The following is a 15,340-nucleotide window of genomic DNA, read 5'->3' on the forward strand; positions in this document are numbered from 1 at the left end:
ACACTCGCGGCTAGTCACTAGCCCCTAGCGTGTAGGCTAGTGACTAGCTTATACACGAGCGGCTAGTCACTAGCCGCTAATGTGTAGGCTAGTGACTAGCTTATACACTAGCCGCTAGTATGTAGGCTAGTGACTAGCTTATACACTAGCAGGTAGTATGTAGGATAGTGACTAGCCTACAGATAACAAAGTGTTCCATTGACTTTTTTTCAGGCCATGGTGGACCTCACTGGCATATTTTCTCCCCAAATCTTTGGTGCTTCATTTTGTTTTTAGAAAGACGGCGTTCAGTTTTGCGCTTCGGACGGCTCGGGCGTGCAGTTCTTCAAGCGGGAGCAAGAAGCCAGGCGGTTTCCCTCCCAGTAGCCAGCGTCCTGGCCGTCATGGCAACGGCACTTGGTGCAAGAGTCCACCCAAACGGGCTCGCCGGCGGGAATCACTCGGCTACGGGACGAGTCCGCGTAGCAGTTCGGACCTGGAGGGAGGAAAAAGCCTTGAGCAAGGGTACGCACGCGCAAATCTCATGAACAATTCATTGTTTTCACCCACTTTTAAGCCTTTTTTTCTAGTGAATTTTGTTTTACTTTTGCTAACCACCGAGCTAGCTGCCAGAGCTAGCTGCCAGATATAATAATATTGATGTATTCATATTGACACTATAAAAAGGACTATTCAACAATTCACAACTCAAATAACTCGATTTATAACATTGCATGAACAAGATTATTTACGTCAAATACATTGTTTACACCATTTGTAACCTTATTTTAGATTAGATAACTTTATTCACAAGTGATTTGTAAAATGGAGTTTTTGTTGTTGTTGCTTTAATATGATTGGAATGTTGCGGTAGCTCAAATTGGGTACACAAAAGTCATTTGGATATACACTAATATTTTCCCCTTATACATTTCCTGGGTAACAAAAATGAGGCAATTTGGACTCACGTGGATAAATATGGGATCGGGATATCCGTAGTTATTTTTCCATGTTCTTTGTCTATCATTTTTTGTCGCCTCGCTACGATATGTTGCTAACTTGTGTGTGGGTGTGTGTGTGGTTATATTATCTTAAGTCTAGCGCACACACGGGTTTGGGACTCTCACCCTCTTGGCACTCAGGACAGCACTTGCCAGGATGGTAGACGGGGTTGACGCAGGGCGGAGGCGCGCAATCGGCTACCAGACAGCGGGCGATGCCGTCCGTGTCGCACGTGCACTGCTCGCATTCAGTTGGCTGAGAAAAACAATTAAAAAACAAACAAACACTAGAACAGTGTTTCCCAAGGGGAAATTGCAAGAAGTCATACAATGTAATATTCAGAAATATTAATGTGAATATAACGAGATTAAAATTGAACTATTACAAGGTTAAAATCAAAATATGATCAATGTTAAATTATAGGTAATACTATTACAAGATTGTGAAACAGTCATTTTGTTGGTTATTTTTCTCTAACATGAACCGGAAGTTGATTAGGTATCAACTTTTGGCGACGTAAAGTCCGTGTCAGCACTATTTTTTATGTAATATGGGGAGATTTAAGTCATATTTGGAGAAAAGTCATAAAATGAGGTGATTAAAAACATGACTTATTTTTGCATCCGCAGACATCGACTTTTGGTGACGTTAGGTTAGTGTGAAAAATTTGATTTTGGAATCATTTTGGAGGTTTTTTTTGCTGATAAAACTTTGATAAGAATGACTATTGTTAATATAGGCGATTGTTTGGGTACAGTTAATGACACAATTTGCCACTAGGTAGCGCACTAACTACATTCGTTATTGAGAACTTGTAGAGGTCATTGGAAAGCGTGACAAAATCCTTGGAAAGAGTTTTTTTTTCCTCCTGACCTTGCATTTGACCTTTTAAATGACATGGGTACGCAAGTTTAATTTGAAAACTGTTTTTTAAACTTTTACAAAGTTTTACAATTGTTAGGCTGCATTATTATTTGTCCCATATCTATTTCATTAGAATTATTTTGAGTGTGCCATTTATTCATCCCTAAATCGTCTTACTAATGCTGATTTTTAAGAACACTTTCAAATGCAATACGTTTTAATATCATATTACATTTTTTTATTGCAGTACTGAATGATACATTTTTAAACAATATATGACATATATTGTTAATATTTTATGTTGTCATTTTGGGCATGGAATTAATTGTATACTGATTACGTGATGTTTTTTAAAAATATATGTTTATCAAAGGACATTTTTTTAAGCTATTGGATTTATGAATGTATATTTTTTTATTTCATTACTGATTTATCTTTTTTTCAGGTATCGTTTTTTTGTGTGATTAACATTTATTCCCATCTTCGTAATGTTATATTTCCAAAAAAAATTGTCATTTTCGAGAAAAATCCATTTTTTCAGTCCCCTTTCTGTCGCCCGTGTTTACCTGGAAGTTGTGCCCCAGGTCGTAGACCACCCCCCGGTACTCGCAGCCGATTTTCTCGCAGCGGGGACAACAGTCGCTGGGGTAGTGGCTCACGTGGATGCACGCCGCCGGCAGGCTGGTGCACTCGGTTCGAGCACACGCCGAACCCTCGGCAGTGCACTCGCACTGGGTGCAATGGTCCGAGTCCAGGAAGTACCACTCCCCCAGGTAATAGACGCTCCCATTGGCTTCGCAGGTGCTTTCCGTCGCCGGCGGCTGCTGTTGGTGGAGCTGGCCGGCCACCGAGAACCCGCAGGCGGCCTTGGAACACAGGAGCACCGCTAAGATGAGGAGGAGTCGCTGGCCCCACGGCATGATCTTCAAGCACTACAAAATGTGGCGAAAGGAGTCCTCGAAGGTTCGATAGAAGTTTTTTTTTCTTCCTCCTCCCTCTTAGTTGGAATATTTGTCACATTGTTGTTAAAACTTGTTGACTGAGCTCCAACTCTTGGCTCCGCTGAATAGTGTCTGATGTCTGGAGCTTGGGTGGAAAAGTGGGTGGGGGCTTCGGGGTAGAAGAGCCGCATCCTCCCCGAAGTGGGACAGTAGTTTTAACGGGGGATTTGGGGAACATTTTGCACACGCATCTTTGACATTAATATCATGTTTCGTGACATAATTCTAGTGACGACGGCACCTGACGTGAAATGAAAGTACTACTCCCAAGTCTTAATGCGCGACGTAACTTCACCTGAAGCTGAAGTCTCGCGAGATCTCGCGATCACTCCTCGCCATAGCAACTGGCGTGTTAGCCTTTGATACGGCCGAAGGCATGCTAACCACAGTTTGAGGGTGAGTGTCCTTTTCTATTTCTTCACTTCTCATAAATTAAGCACACTGCGTGTTTGAGTGTTACATCGTTAATATTTTAATGATATGAAATTACTAATTGTGCATTTCGCCTGTACAAGCCGTCACGTATTATAGCGCTGTCGTTAGCATTAGCTGCTAACTACTTTGAATACGACCTGCCAATAACCTAAGCCTAAAAAAACTAATTAACTTAGACATTAACCACAAATAGCATTTGCGAAATTAACTTTGATACTAAATTAATATAATGAGCTTACCCACGTATTGTATGTAGTTAGCTGGGTAATATTTTGAACATAAGCGAATAAGTTTTTTCACCTGACATTTTGACCCAAACATTTTTCAATCTTTTAAAAGCCTTGAGTTTGTTATCACTCTTAATCTATTCATTAAGTATTGTAAGTTCTCTGGGAATTTGGTAGACTGGTGGTAAACATTTATGCCTCATAAAATGTGGTTTAGTTGTTACTTTTTATCCCCGTGTTTACAATGTTTTTTAAGGGTATTCGGGGCCTACTCAGTGGAAAATAAACTTAATTGTTAATTCATTATTCACTGACTTTTGCCTGGAGGCAATTCATTTTCGGAAACAGATTTAATACATGTATTTATCAATTTAGTTCACTGCAAAAGCACACCTTAAACTAAAGTTAAATTGCCTTGTTTTCAGTGTCGTTCTTCTGGAAACCACTATCATAACATTGAAAATTTAAGGCGGGTGTTGCAAAAAAGTTCTTAATTTCACAATAGAAATTGTTCAGAATATTAGTTGAATTTTTTTTCTTGATTTAGGTGAAAAAGTATCATTTATATTACATGTAAATCTGTATTTATTAACAATCAAAACTAGCTGAAGAAAACAATTTGACTAGATTTAAGAAAATACATCTTTTAACATGTTTAAATTTGCATTGTGGGATTCAATTGTCTACTTGTACATTTATTGTGGATTTTAATTTGTATTTTTTTTATATTTACTTTAGCCAAAGACTGCCAGCCCAATGCAGTCTACCAGCGAGAACCAGACTTGGTCCCCGGGTCCGTCTCTTTGGGACCAGATTGTTGAGCACATCCCACGGTCTGAGGTGCCCAAGATCCACGCCACGCTGGGCTGCTCGCTGGTCGACACGTACGCAGAACTGCACGCGGAGGTAAGCGTTCATGTTTTCCCCTCTTATTTTCCCCCTTAAGCCATCAGCTCCTTTTTTTTCGATTCCGCGATAAGGTTTAAATGCTGCCGACCATTTGTTCCGTGACCTCTTCTTGACTTGAGCCCCGATTTCCCACAACAATTTCTTCTCACGCGGGGAAAAAAATGTGAAGTCCATCCAGCCGTTTCAGGCTCAAATCCTCAGGAGATGTCTATCCATCTATTAACGACAACATTCCTAACTGCAGAGAAGCGGAATTCCACTTTTTTTTGTTCTCTACACCCACACATGGGTCGGGAAATCATTCTAGATTATTCTAGAGTACAGCTAATTAACAGAAAAACAAGTTACCATATTTTCTCGCATATTTGCTGTATTGGTCACCCAAAAAAATGATGACTGAATCGAGGGTACGGCTTATATGCGCATAAATTAGACTTGACGTGCACGAAACGCCATAACACGGTAATTTATTTCAAAATAGAGAAAAGATAAGATAAAACGCATAACAAAATTTATTTTGACGTCTATGAATGAAATACAAGAAGAAAAAAACAAACTTATCTTGCATAAAACGTATAAAAGCTCACTTGTGCCTGCCATTAGTCACTCAGGGCGCCGCCATCTTACCTAGGGATGACAAACTAGACCGCTACGGACACACTTCCTGGTTGTACTGCTCACATGACTTCCTTTTTGAACTTGTCGACGTGCAGGCAACACCCTTTAGGAATATGCAATCCAGCAATCGATTTATAAAGTATCTCAGAAATACCACTTCCGATGATTTTTCTTCAGATTTTCCCTTCAAAGTAACATATTTGTACTCCCTACTAAAATATGGAGGTGAAAATTGTGAACCAGGGGGCGGCTTATATGAGGGAAATTGTACAATTCAACGATTTTAAGGGTACTGCTACTACGCGGAGCCGGTTAATATGTATAATAATAATTTTCACTAACTCTTATTTAGAAATTTCATGTTCTTTGCCTTGAGTTTTTTTTAATTATTATCAGTAACTCATTTTAAAAGCATCCATGTTACGCTAATTGACGACTGAGCTGTCCTCGGGTTTAAATATGAGTATGAAGGCGACCAATCGCCTCTCGTCACCTCAGTTCTACCGTGACTTTAAGCAATGTAGCAAACAGCCTTCGATGACTGACGCCAAAGAGTCAGAATCTTTGCTATGTCGCAGGAAATACTCTGCCTGGAAAATAGCCACATTATTCCTCGACCCTTGAGAATAAGTGCCTGTTTTTAATAGGATTCGCCCTCAGTGTGAATCAACTTTCACCCACCTCAGCAGTCTTGCGACTCGAAGGAAAAAGAAGAGAACGTACGTATTTCAAGTAGCTCCGTCGTACTCAGCAATTATACCTCCCAGACTGCTTAATAAACGCTAAAACTCGCTTAAAAGCGGCACCGCCGTCCAAATCCAAGAGACACGGCGATCAATATTTACGCTGAACTCTCTCTCCGCTTTGGCTTATTGACCCCACTCAAGACAGTTTTTCGGTACTGATGACAAGTCCTGATCTAATTTGGAGTGCAGCCACTTAAGAGGGGGAATCTGAGGAAAAGACGATGACTTGGAAGGGAAAATTAATTTTAAAAAACATCAGCTATGATGCTTTTCTAACACGTATGGTGGGATACGCAAAAAAAAAAATCACGCCCAGAAGCTACATTTCATTCATAGTGAGGCATAACCATGCACACATGAATGAGGGCATATTAGCTCCTCAATTATGTCATCATCTTTAATAGCTTTTTTTGCATGCAAAAGAAGATAATTGGCAAAGATGAAAGGCCTGGAGACGGCAAATCAAATTAAAATGATGTCCAGTAACTCGGTTCAAATGCTAATTGCGCACACACGTCGAGTGAGTACGTCCAGAAAAGACGGCCAGTCTGGGAGGGTCGGCGTATCTGCGTTAAAGACGCTAATCCTACTTTGTTAATGAGACCGATTGTTACGTGAATTCTATTACTAGAATATTGTATGTCTTTGTGGATTTATAGGCGTCTTAGTCATCATTTGGGCGAGTGGTTAGCGCGGCGGTCTCACAGTTCTGGGGTCCTGGGTTCGATCCCAGGTCGGCCTGTCCGCCACTGGCTTGCGTGGGTTTTCTCCAGGTACTCCGATCTTCCCCCTACATCCCAAAAATATGAATGCTGGGCTAATTTAATACTCTAAATCAGCGGTTGCCAACCTTTTTATCACCGGTAAATCTCATTCTATTTTTTTGCGGACAAGCTAATGGGGACGACAACAACTTGAGACTAGATTGTGGGCGGGTGGGACGGCAATGTTAACATATTTTACGATCCGGCACTAGGTGGCTCGCAGACCGGTCGATACTGGTCTACGGACCGGTGGTTGGGGACCACTGCTCTAAATTGCCCCTAGCAACAAAATTGCAAGATTGACTACTTGTCTCTGTCTGCCCTGTGATTGGCTGGCCACCAGTTCAGGGTGTCCTCCGCCTGGTGCCACAAGTCAGCTGGGATAGGCTCCAGCACCCCGAAAATGAATGAATGAACTTTTGAAATGGTTTTGAGGGATGAAAGCAAGATGTAGCGGTCAACAGCTGAGCCCCAAAAGTTGAGGCCCCATAAAGGAAGTGGCATGAAATGTCCCTGTACACACACACAGAAAACACACACAAAACACACGCACACACGTGCTTGCATTGAAAACATGTGTTTCTAGGCCCTGCAAGATATTCCTTTGAAGAAAAGTTGTTAGCGAAAAGGGGTCAGCAGACATAGCTGACAAGCAGCAGGTGTGGAGGCGTTCATGGTAGCCAAACACATTTTCTTCACTAGTCCTAATCTTCCCCTTATTTTCTTTTCCGAAGCTTACCTCGCTCGTTTTCTTTGTATTTTTCCACTTCAGGTTTGGATAAAAATGACGTCGTGTCGGCGTATGAATTTGGGAAAAGCGCACAATTTCAAAATCCGGTTTAATGTGCAAATGTTGTTTGAAATTCTCCGACTTTCAAAAGATTTATGTTGGTTTTTTTGTTGGTTTTAGCATTTTATGCAACGAGGGATGTCCCGATAACATATTTTTTTGCGCGTGACTCCGAGTCCGAGTGGCCTAATATTACGGTCTAATAGGGCCGATTTCCGATAAATTCCCGTCCATTTTTTTTCGCAGGCTGTGACGTGGTACAAAATATGGCAGGACGGCCAGCAAGTCGCCGCCGCCGCCTCGCTCTCCCGTTCGAGAAGCTTCTTGGCCGACCCGCCGGTCATGAAGGACCTGGTGAGGGGCGAGGTCAAGATGCTGCTGGAAAGTCTCCAAGAAAAATTCCTTCGGGAGGGAAGGTTAGTGCATAAAAGCTTCCTCTTGTTTCCCCAAAAGACACAAAACAAACCATTTGTGGTCTTACACGTTTTTTCCTGTATTTTGATCATTTAAAATTGTGTACGCAGTACAACAACTTTTGTACTGGATTTTTTTTTAAGTACCTTTTTGTAAAACCGATCTTGTTTTAGCCATTTTGGCTCTACTCCGGATCGTCTCAGTCACTGGTAGCAGATGAAAACGTCATCATCGACTGCTAATATTGCCATACTTTAAGCATTCACTATAAATATAGTGCGTCAGCAAGCAATGTATCCAGACAGTCAAGCTGTCAGCGTTATACAGCAATCTCTGCAAAATATTGAATTTAGTGCATTCTGATTACCGTATTTTCACGACTATAAGGTGCACTTAAAAGTCTGAAATTTTCTACAAAATAGACAGGGCGCCTTATAATCCAGTGCGCTTTATATATGGACCAATACTAAAATTGTTATCACGATAAAATAAAATAAATCAGTGGATCGGGTACACCATCCTCTACAGCTCTCACAACTACGGCAAGCAGCCCCCGACCGACTCTACTATTTTACCCGTTGAAAAAGTACTGTGCAGTGGCTGCTGGGATATATAGTTCTTTTGTCAATACACCTAGTATGACGGCGAACACACTCATTTGGTGCTCGTCGTCATTCCGGCTGGATTTACAAAATAACTCCTGCCGCTAGCTACTAGCTAGCTACTAGCTAGCTACTATTTGCGAATGGATTGTGGTGTGGACATCGACATCAACACAGCTTTACGAACAGTGGCAGGCAGCGCCGGGCTAGTTACGCTAGCTACTATTTGCGAATGGATTGTGGCCGCCTGGACGAACGTATAAAACTCAGCGTTTTCGATGACTCATTTGGACAATTGTTCAATTTGGACACAGAAAATGAGGACTTTGATGAATTTGTGGGTGATGATGACGTGAGTACATTGTAAAATGGCTAAATAAAGTACAACCGAACTCGGTTTTGCTTCCGTTACCTTTTTAAAAACGTGTTTTTAGCGTGTGGGTGTAGCGTGCATGTTTAAGCTGGTGTATGTTTTGCCATGCCTGGCTGCGTCTTTAAAAACGGTGCGTCCTTTGTGTGTGTCAAATACAGAAATAACACTTGTTACTGACACTGCGGCTTAAAATACGATGCGCCATATAGTCGTGAAAATACAGTACGCACCTTGTCAACTTAAGTACGCCCTATGTGAGTAAATATGTGCCGTTTATACGTTTTTTTTTATCGCTTAATAAAGGGAGTAGCAATCATTAATAAGGAGAACAATTGGTTGAGGTCGACAGTTATGCGAACGCATCATTTTTTCGCCAGTCCAGTCATCTGATTTTCGTCCCAATCCGATCCCTCAGAATATAAAAATGTATGAACTGTAGATAACTGTTCTCTTATATTCATTTCACTTTTGTTTCCTTCAACATGGACTCGAGAGATTGCGTACCTTGCCAAAAAAAACCTTACAGTCCAAAAGATGTTCTCCATTTTTAACAGGTCAATATTTATTTTGGCACTTTTCAACCTCGCCAGTAGTTATTTCAAAAAACCTCAGGCATTTTTTTTCTAAAACATTTTATCTAAGTGCTAATGTCCCTTGGGAAGATTTTAAAAAAATGTGAATACTGACAGATATCAGCTCTATTAACTCAAGTAAAAGTGAAAGCTAGCCATCCTCTTTATGCGGCTGTTTTCTCCCAATTCTTCCGAGTCTGGCTTTGTTTCGACAGCTGGGACGCAAGAAGACGATAAGAACCCCCGCACTCCTGTCCTTTACACACACACACACACACACACATTTTCTCTCTGACAAAGACGACCATAAAACGCTATACTTTGCTTCCCCGTCAATAACAAATGAGAGAGAAAGCATAGGAACAAAGGTGAGTGGAAATAACGTATTGCAATACAATAAGTCACTTAAAGGGCAACCAATGGAAGTAAACATTAAATGAAATGACACTGACCCTCTCTCTCCGCCATGTTTATTTATTGGCTCAAATGTGTGGCTGACTTACCGTATTTTCTCGCATATTAGCCGCCTCCGCGTATAAGCCGTACCCTTAAAATTGGTGAATTTGGCAATTTCTCTCGTATAAGCCGCCCACTGATTCACAATTTTCACCTCCCCATATTCATGGTTTTAATAGGGAGTACAAATATGTTACTTTAAAGGGAAAATATAATTATATCTCGTATTTCTGAGATACTGTATAACTCGATTGCTGGCTTGCACATTCCTAAAGGGTGTTTTCTGCACGTCGGCAAATTCAAAAAGGAAGTCACGTGACCAGTACAACCAGGAAGTGTGTCCGTAGCGGTCTAGTTTGTCATCTGTAGGTAAGATGGCAGCGCGCTGAGCGAGCAATGGCAGGCACAAGTGAGTTTTTATACGTTTTATGCAAGATAATTTTATTTAATTTTTCTTGAATTTCATTCATAGACGTCAAAATGAATTTTGGTATGCGTTTTATCTTTTCTCTATTTTGAAATAAATGACCGTATTGGCCGTGTTATGGCGTTTCGTGCACGTCACGTCTAATTTATGCGCGTATAAGCCGTACCCTCGATTCAGTCATTTTTTATAGTCTTTTCTGCAAGGTTTGTTTCAATAGTGTCAGTATAAATATAGAAGTATTATAAAACGCGTGTATATTTTTTTATTTGCATTATACATGTATTATTTTGTTACTTTAACTCGGTAACCGCCATGGAAAGTGATCATGTTTCCGAATCAATACCTACAAATGTAAACTAAAACATTTTAAAAAGCCAATCTTTTTCTAAAAACAATTTCTGTTCACATGATAAAACGTCAAGCATTCTCGCGGTGCGATCCGGCGCTTACGAGCTCCCGGTGACATTCTCCGGCTGGGCTTTTGCTTCCTTTGTTTTAATGGCGGAAAGTTCTCCCTGCCATAAAATCCAAGGAGCACTTATAAAACACCCTAATTGCTGTTTGCTTTTTAATATCTCGTCGTAATGTCAGGGCTTCGACGGGCGACCGGCACTTGGCAAATAAATGACTTTTATTGAAAATTGTCGAAGAGTCATAAACGTGGCGTGGGTGTTTGCCACTGCTAGTAATTCTCCCGGCAACTAAGATGTCCCTACCAAGAATCTTGCCCTGTGCAAAGTATCCTCATGTATTGTTCTCTTTTTCTTTGGTGACTATTTATTGCACGTCAATTTGCTTCCTATTGCTGTTTTTCTTCATTTTTTCCCTTAAATTGTGTCTATTCGCCTTTTCAGCTAAGGGACAATGAAACTATTTTTTTTAATATACCATATTTTCTCGCATATACACCGTATTTCTAACTAAAAAAAGATGACTGAATCGGCTTATACGCGCACAAATTAGACTTGACATGCACGAAATTGCAAGGAGACAAAGACGAAACACTATGACACCCTTAACACCATGGCGCCATTACGCCATGACGCCATAACGCAAAACAATGCGGCCGATACGGTCATTTATTTCAAAATAGAGGAAAGATAAACAGGTTAAACGCTAAACAAAATTTATTTTGACGTCTATGAAAGATATTCAAGAAAAAAATTAAGCGTATCTTGCATAAAACCACGTGCAGTGATTTTTCTTCAGATTTTTCCTTCAAAGTAACACATTTGTACTCCCTATTAAAATGATAATCATTATCCATGAATATGGAGATGAAAATTGTCAATCAGGGGACCACTAAGGACACACTTCCTGATTGTACTGGTCACATGACTTCCTTTTAGAATTTGTCGACATGCAGGTGACACCCTTTAGGAATGTGCAAGCCAGCAATCGATTTATACAATATCTCAGAAATTATTTTTCTTAAGATTTACCCTTCAAAGTAACACATTTGTACTCCCTATTAAAACATGAATATGGAATTGAAAATTGTCAATCGGGGGCGGCTTATACGAGAGAAATTATACAATTCAACGATTTTAAGGCAATTTTAAGGGTGCGGCTTATACGCAAAGGCGGCTAATATGCGAGAAAATACGGTAATGTTTCGGGGGCCGTAACCAGAATGTATTTCTGATTGGTTATTTGTCTCATGGTGCCCTGTAATTGGCAGGCCACTCCTTGTGAAGATAAGCAGTTCAGAAAATGAATGAATCACTAATGCATTCTTGAATATTGTTGCTATCGGTCAGTTTAAATTGTTTTTATAAGCCTTTGCAAAAAGATCTGGCAACCTAAGCCACTCCTCCAGATTTTTTTCAAGCCCATATACTTGGGCACTACAAGCCATTAAGTCACTTGACGTCACAATCGCGGTATCGAGGCCGACAAACGTCAGCTTTTGTTTTCATTGTGATTGGAGACATTTGTATGAGGGTGAGTTGGGGGGGGTGTACCTTGTAAAAGTCAACTGATTTATCTGGTTGGACTTCCGTGTGGTCCTGATGCCAAGCCGGCCATCTTTTCTCATGCACTCGCAAATTAGTCAGTCTGTGTGTGATTTGTCCATCGGTTGAGAACAACAACAACAAAAACACTCATTTTCGCTAATGCATGGACAATAAAAGCAAGCAAGCTGTTGGCTCGCTCGCGGCTGCCAGCTTTCGTTACTTTGTTTTTCCCTCTCGGGGTTCTTCCAAAATATATGATGCCTTCGCTCACGTTTCTATTTTTAAGCTCTGTGTTTATAGCTCTCATAATGATGGGTGTCGACATCCAAATTGGGCCCAATTGCGTCGTTTTTTTAGCCTTTACGATTAATATAGATTGGATGTTAATAACTGTCAATGGCGGTGAAAGCTTTGAGGGCCACAAACAACAAAATGAACCTGAATGCTTTTATTGTCATCGTATAAGTTTAATGAGATTTAAAGCTTTCACCACAAAGTGCACAAATAACAACAAATAAATCAATAAATATGTAGTCACAACTTAAGTAGGGAAGTGCACAAAATTCCAACAACAAACAGATAAATAAATAATAAATACATAATAAATAAATAAAAAATAAATAATAAATAAATACTCAATAAATACCCAATAAATACACAATAAATATCCAATACATACCCAACAAATACCCAATACATACCCAATACATACCCAATACATACCCAATACATACCCAATACATACCCAATACATACCCAATACATACCCAATACATACCCAATACATACCCAATACAGACCCAATACAGACCCAATACAGACCCAATACAGACCCAATACAGACCCAATACAGACCCAATACAGACCCAATACAGACCCAATACAGACCCAATACAGACCCAATACAGACCCAATACAGACCCAATACAGACCCAATACAGACCCAATCCAGACCCAATCCAGACCCAATCCATACCCAATCCATACCCAATCCATACCCAATCCATACCCAATCCATACCCAATCCATACCCAATCCATACCCAATCCATACCCAATCCATACCCAATCCATACCCAATCCATACCCAATCCATACCCAATCCATACCCAATACATACCCAATACATACCCAATACATACCCAATACATACCCAATACATACCCAATACATACCCAATACATACCCAATACATACCCAATACATACCCAATACATACCCAATACATACCCAATACATACCCAATACATACCCAATACATACCCAATACATACCCAATACATACCCAATACATACCCAATACATACCCAATACATACCCAATACATACCCAATACATACCCAATACATACCCAATACATACCCAATACATACCCAATACATACCCAATACATACCCAAATAAATACCCAAATAAATAGTTCATACTTAAGTAGTCAACATAAAAAATAAGTAAAATCTGAATAAAAAGAGCTTAGCTCATCGCATTCTACTTCATAAATGTTTATTGAGTAGAAGACAATATTTACTCATCATTTGCTCACTATTATTTGGTGCTGCGCAATCGATTAGCCAGAAAAAAATGTGTTTTTGCTAATAATTTGGACATGCTATCTCTAGCTAGCTCGACTCTTCTCTTATTTTAGTTGCCGTAATGCAGCACAATCTAGCATATGCTCTCTTGTCATTTCAGGCACAAAGAAGACGTCTTAAGTCGTTACAACGTGAAGACCGTTAACTTTGCCCTGGGTCGCCTTAAAGTCAGTCCCGAGCCCAAAGATGAAATCAGGTGTTTGCAAGCGACGCTGACTTACGGCGCCTCTCGCCGTGACATTGTTTAACGTCACTTTGTCTTTCTTTCCAGACGGTATTCCGTTCGCCCGAGCGCCGAGGGAGAGATTGCGGCTTTGAAGGACAAGATAAATATCAGCGACATCAACCAAGTGGTGCAACACCTTCAGTAAGTTACAATGTAAAGACTTTTTTTTAAAAGTCTCATTTAATTTGGGCTATTCAGTCCATTTGACTGCTTTTTGCTTGCTAATTTAGTCTCCTAACGACTCGCGCGGAAGAAAACAATTAACTTTCTCATTTCATCTCACACTGTTTGAGTGTCTGTACTCCGAAAAGAAGACCTAATAAGTGAAGTACTTCAACCTTTCACACTTATTCAATTATTTATTAGAAAGAAGTGTTTTTAGGTCCCGTATTTAACCATCTTTGACACTCCTTTATCAAAATACTGAATTCATCCAGAAATATAGACACAGTAGTGACTGAAGATAAAAGTTTAAGTCGTTCACAAAAAAAATAATGTATTTAATTGAAAATAGTGAGAACATACATGTGGACCTCGGCCAATTGCTCCCCTTATTAATGATTGCAATTCTCCTTATTACGGGGTTAAAAATAAATAAATAAAAACCGTACAAATGCAACACACGGCATATTTACTCACATAGGGTCAAAGTCTAGATTTTTCTCCAAAGTGGATGGCTTTCTGATTACAGTAATCCCTCGAATATTGCGGCTTCAACTATCGCGTTTTTTTTTCTGGGGGAATTTTTTTAATGTTATTTTTTTTATTTTTTTTGTAAGTTCATAAAAATGTGAAAATCCACACAAGTTGTTATACGGCGTAAACAATTTGAAATGGTTAAAAAACGTATAAACTGACAGGTATACTATTAAACCAAAATATGTAAATCTATGGGTATCTAACTTGCAACAAAGGGGCAGGCGTCAACTTTAGTCTGTTCCAGCTTTCATAATAAATGTCTTTTAATATGTTAGAATCATAGAATACCATACCTAAAAAAACAACATTCAGAAATGACATCACAAAATATAGTGTCAATTTTTTTTCGCCACCTCATTTTTATTTATTTCTCAAATTTTTCTGTGCTTTTCAAAACAAACCCTAAATGATGCCTCACTATTTAAAAACAGATTACAGACCTACAATTCCAATATTCTTCACAACAATAGACTTTTTGTCTTTATTCATTCCCGCAATGCCATTATTTTTTTTTTGTAGTAGACCCACGTTTATTCTGTCGCACTTTAGCCCTAAAAAAGGCGTGCATGTGCAAAATAAGCAAGAGTAAACACTAGATTTATAGTGTATAGGTCGTCAATAGAAGTTCAGTGTTGGATTTTCGCCGTATTGGATCTAATGGTAAACAAAGTGAGCTAAAGTCACTTTT

General features: G+C 39.7%; 2 protein-coding genes across 2 annotated transcripts in view; one reads left to right on the forward strand and one right to left on the reverse strand.

Moving 5' to 3' along the window:
* LOC144085486 (von Willebrand factor C domain-containing protein 2-like) lies at positions 1 to 3,124 on the reverse strand. The gene is made up of 3 exons (XM_077614807.1): positions 2,412 to 3,124; positions 1,107 to 1,236; positions 1 to 475 (listed from the first exon to the last, which is right to left on the reverse strand). Exons 1-3 carry the CDS (start codon positions 2,763 to 2,765, stop codon positions 288 to 290), a joined length of 672 nt encoding a protein of 223 aa, XP_077470933.1. The 5' UTR covers positions 2,766 to 3,124; the 3' UTR covers positions 1 to 287.
* Positions 3,077 to 15,340, forward strand: part of LOC144085485 (protein THEM6-like) — a 24,028-nt gene continuing 11,764 nt past the window's right edge. Inside the window, exons 1-5 of the mRNA XM_077614802.1 lie at positions 3,077 to 3,242; positions 4,247 to 4,414; positions 7,582 to 7,751; positions 13,828 to 13,923; positions 13,999 to 14,094. Of these exons, the coding sequence (XP_077470928.1) occupies positions 4,265 to 4,414; positions 7,582 to 7,751; positions 13,828 to 13,923; positions 13,999 to 14,094 (512 nt within the window). The 5' untranslated portion in view covers positions 3,077 to 3,242; positions 4,247 to 4,264. The remainder of the gene's footprint in view (positions 3,243 to 4,246; positions 4,415 to 7,581; positions 7,752 to 13,827; positions 13,924 to 13,998; positions 14,095 to 15,340) is intronic.

Source organism: Stigmatopora argus, chromosome 12, assembly GCF_051989625.1.
Source record: "Stigmatopora argus isolate UIUO_Sarg chromosome 12, RoL_Sarg_1.0, whole genome shotgun sequence".
In the NCBI taxonomy this organism is placed as follows: Eukaryota; Metazoa; Chordata; class Actinopteri; order Syngnathiformes; family Syngnathidae; genus Stigmatopora; species Stigmatopora argus.

Coding starts and splice junctions, on each gene's coding strand:
- LOC144085486 (XM_077614807.1), bottom strand. CDS start 2,765: ATGCCGTGGGGCCAGCGACTCCTCCTCATCTTAGCGGTGCTCCTGTGT. Junction 1,237..2,411: donor ACCTGGGGCACAACTTCCAG/GTAAACACGGGC, acceptor TGTTTTTCTCAG/CCAACTGAATGCGAGCAGTG. Junction 476..1,106: donor CTGTCCTGAGTGCCAAGAGG/GTGAGAGTCCCA, acceptor TCCTCCCTCCAG/GTCCGAACTGCTACGCGGAC.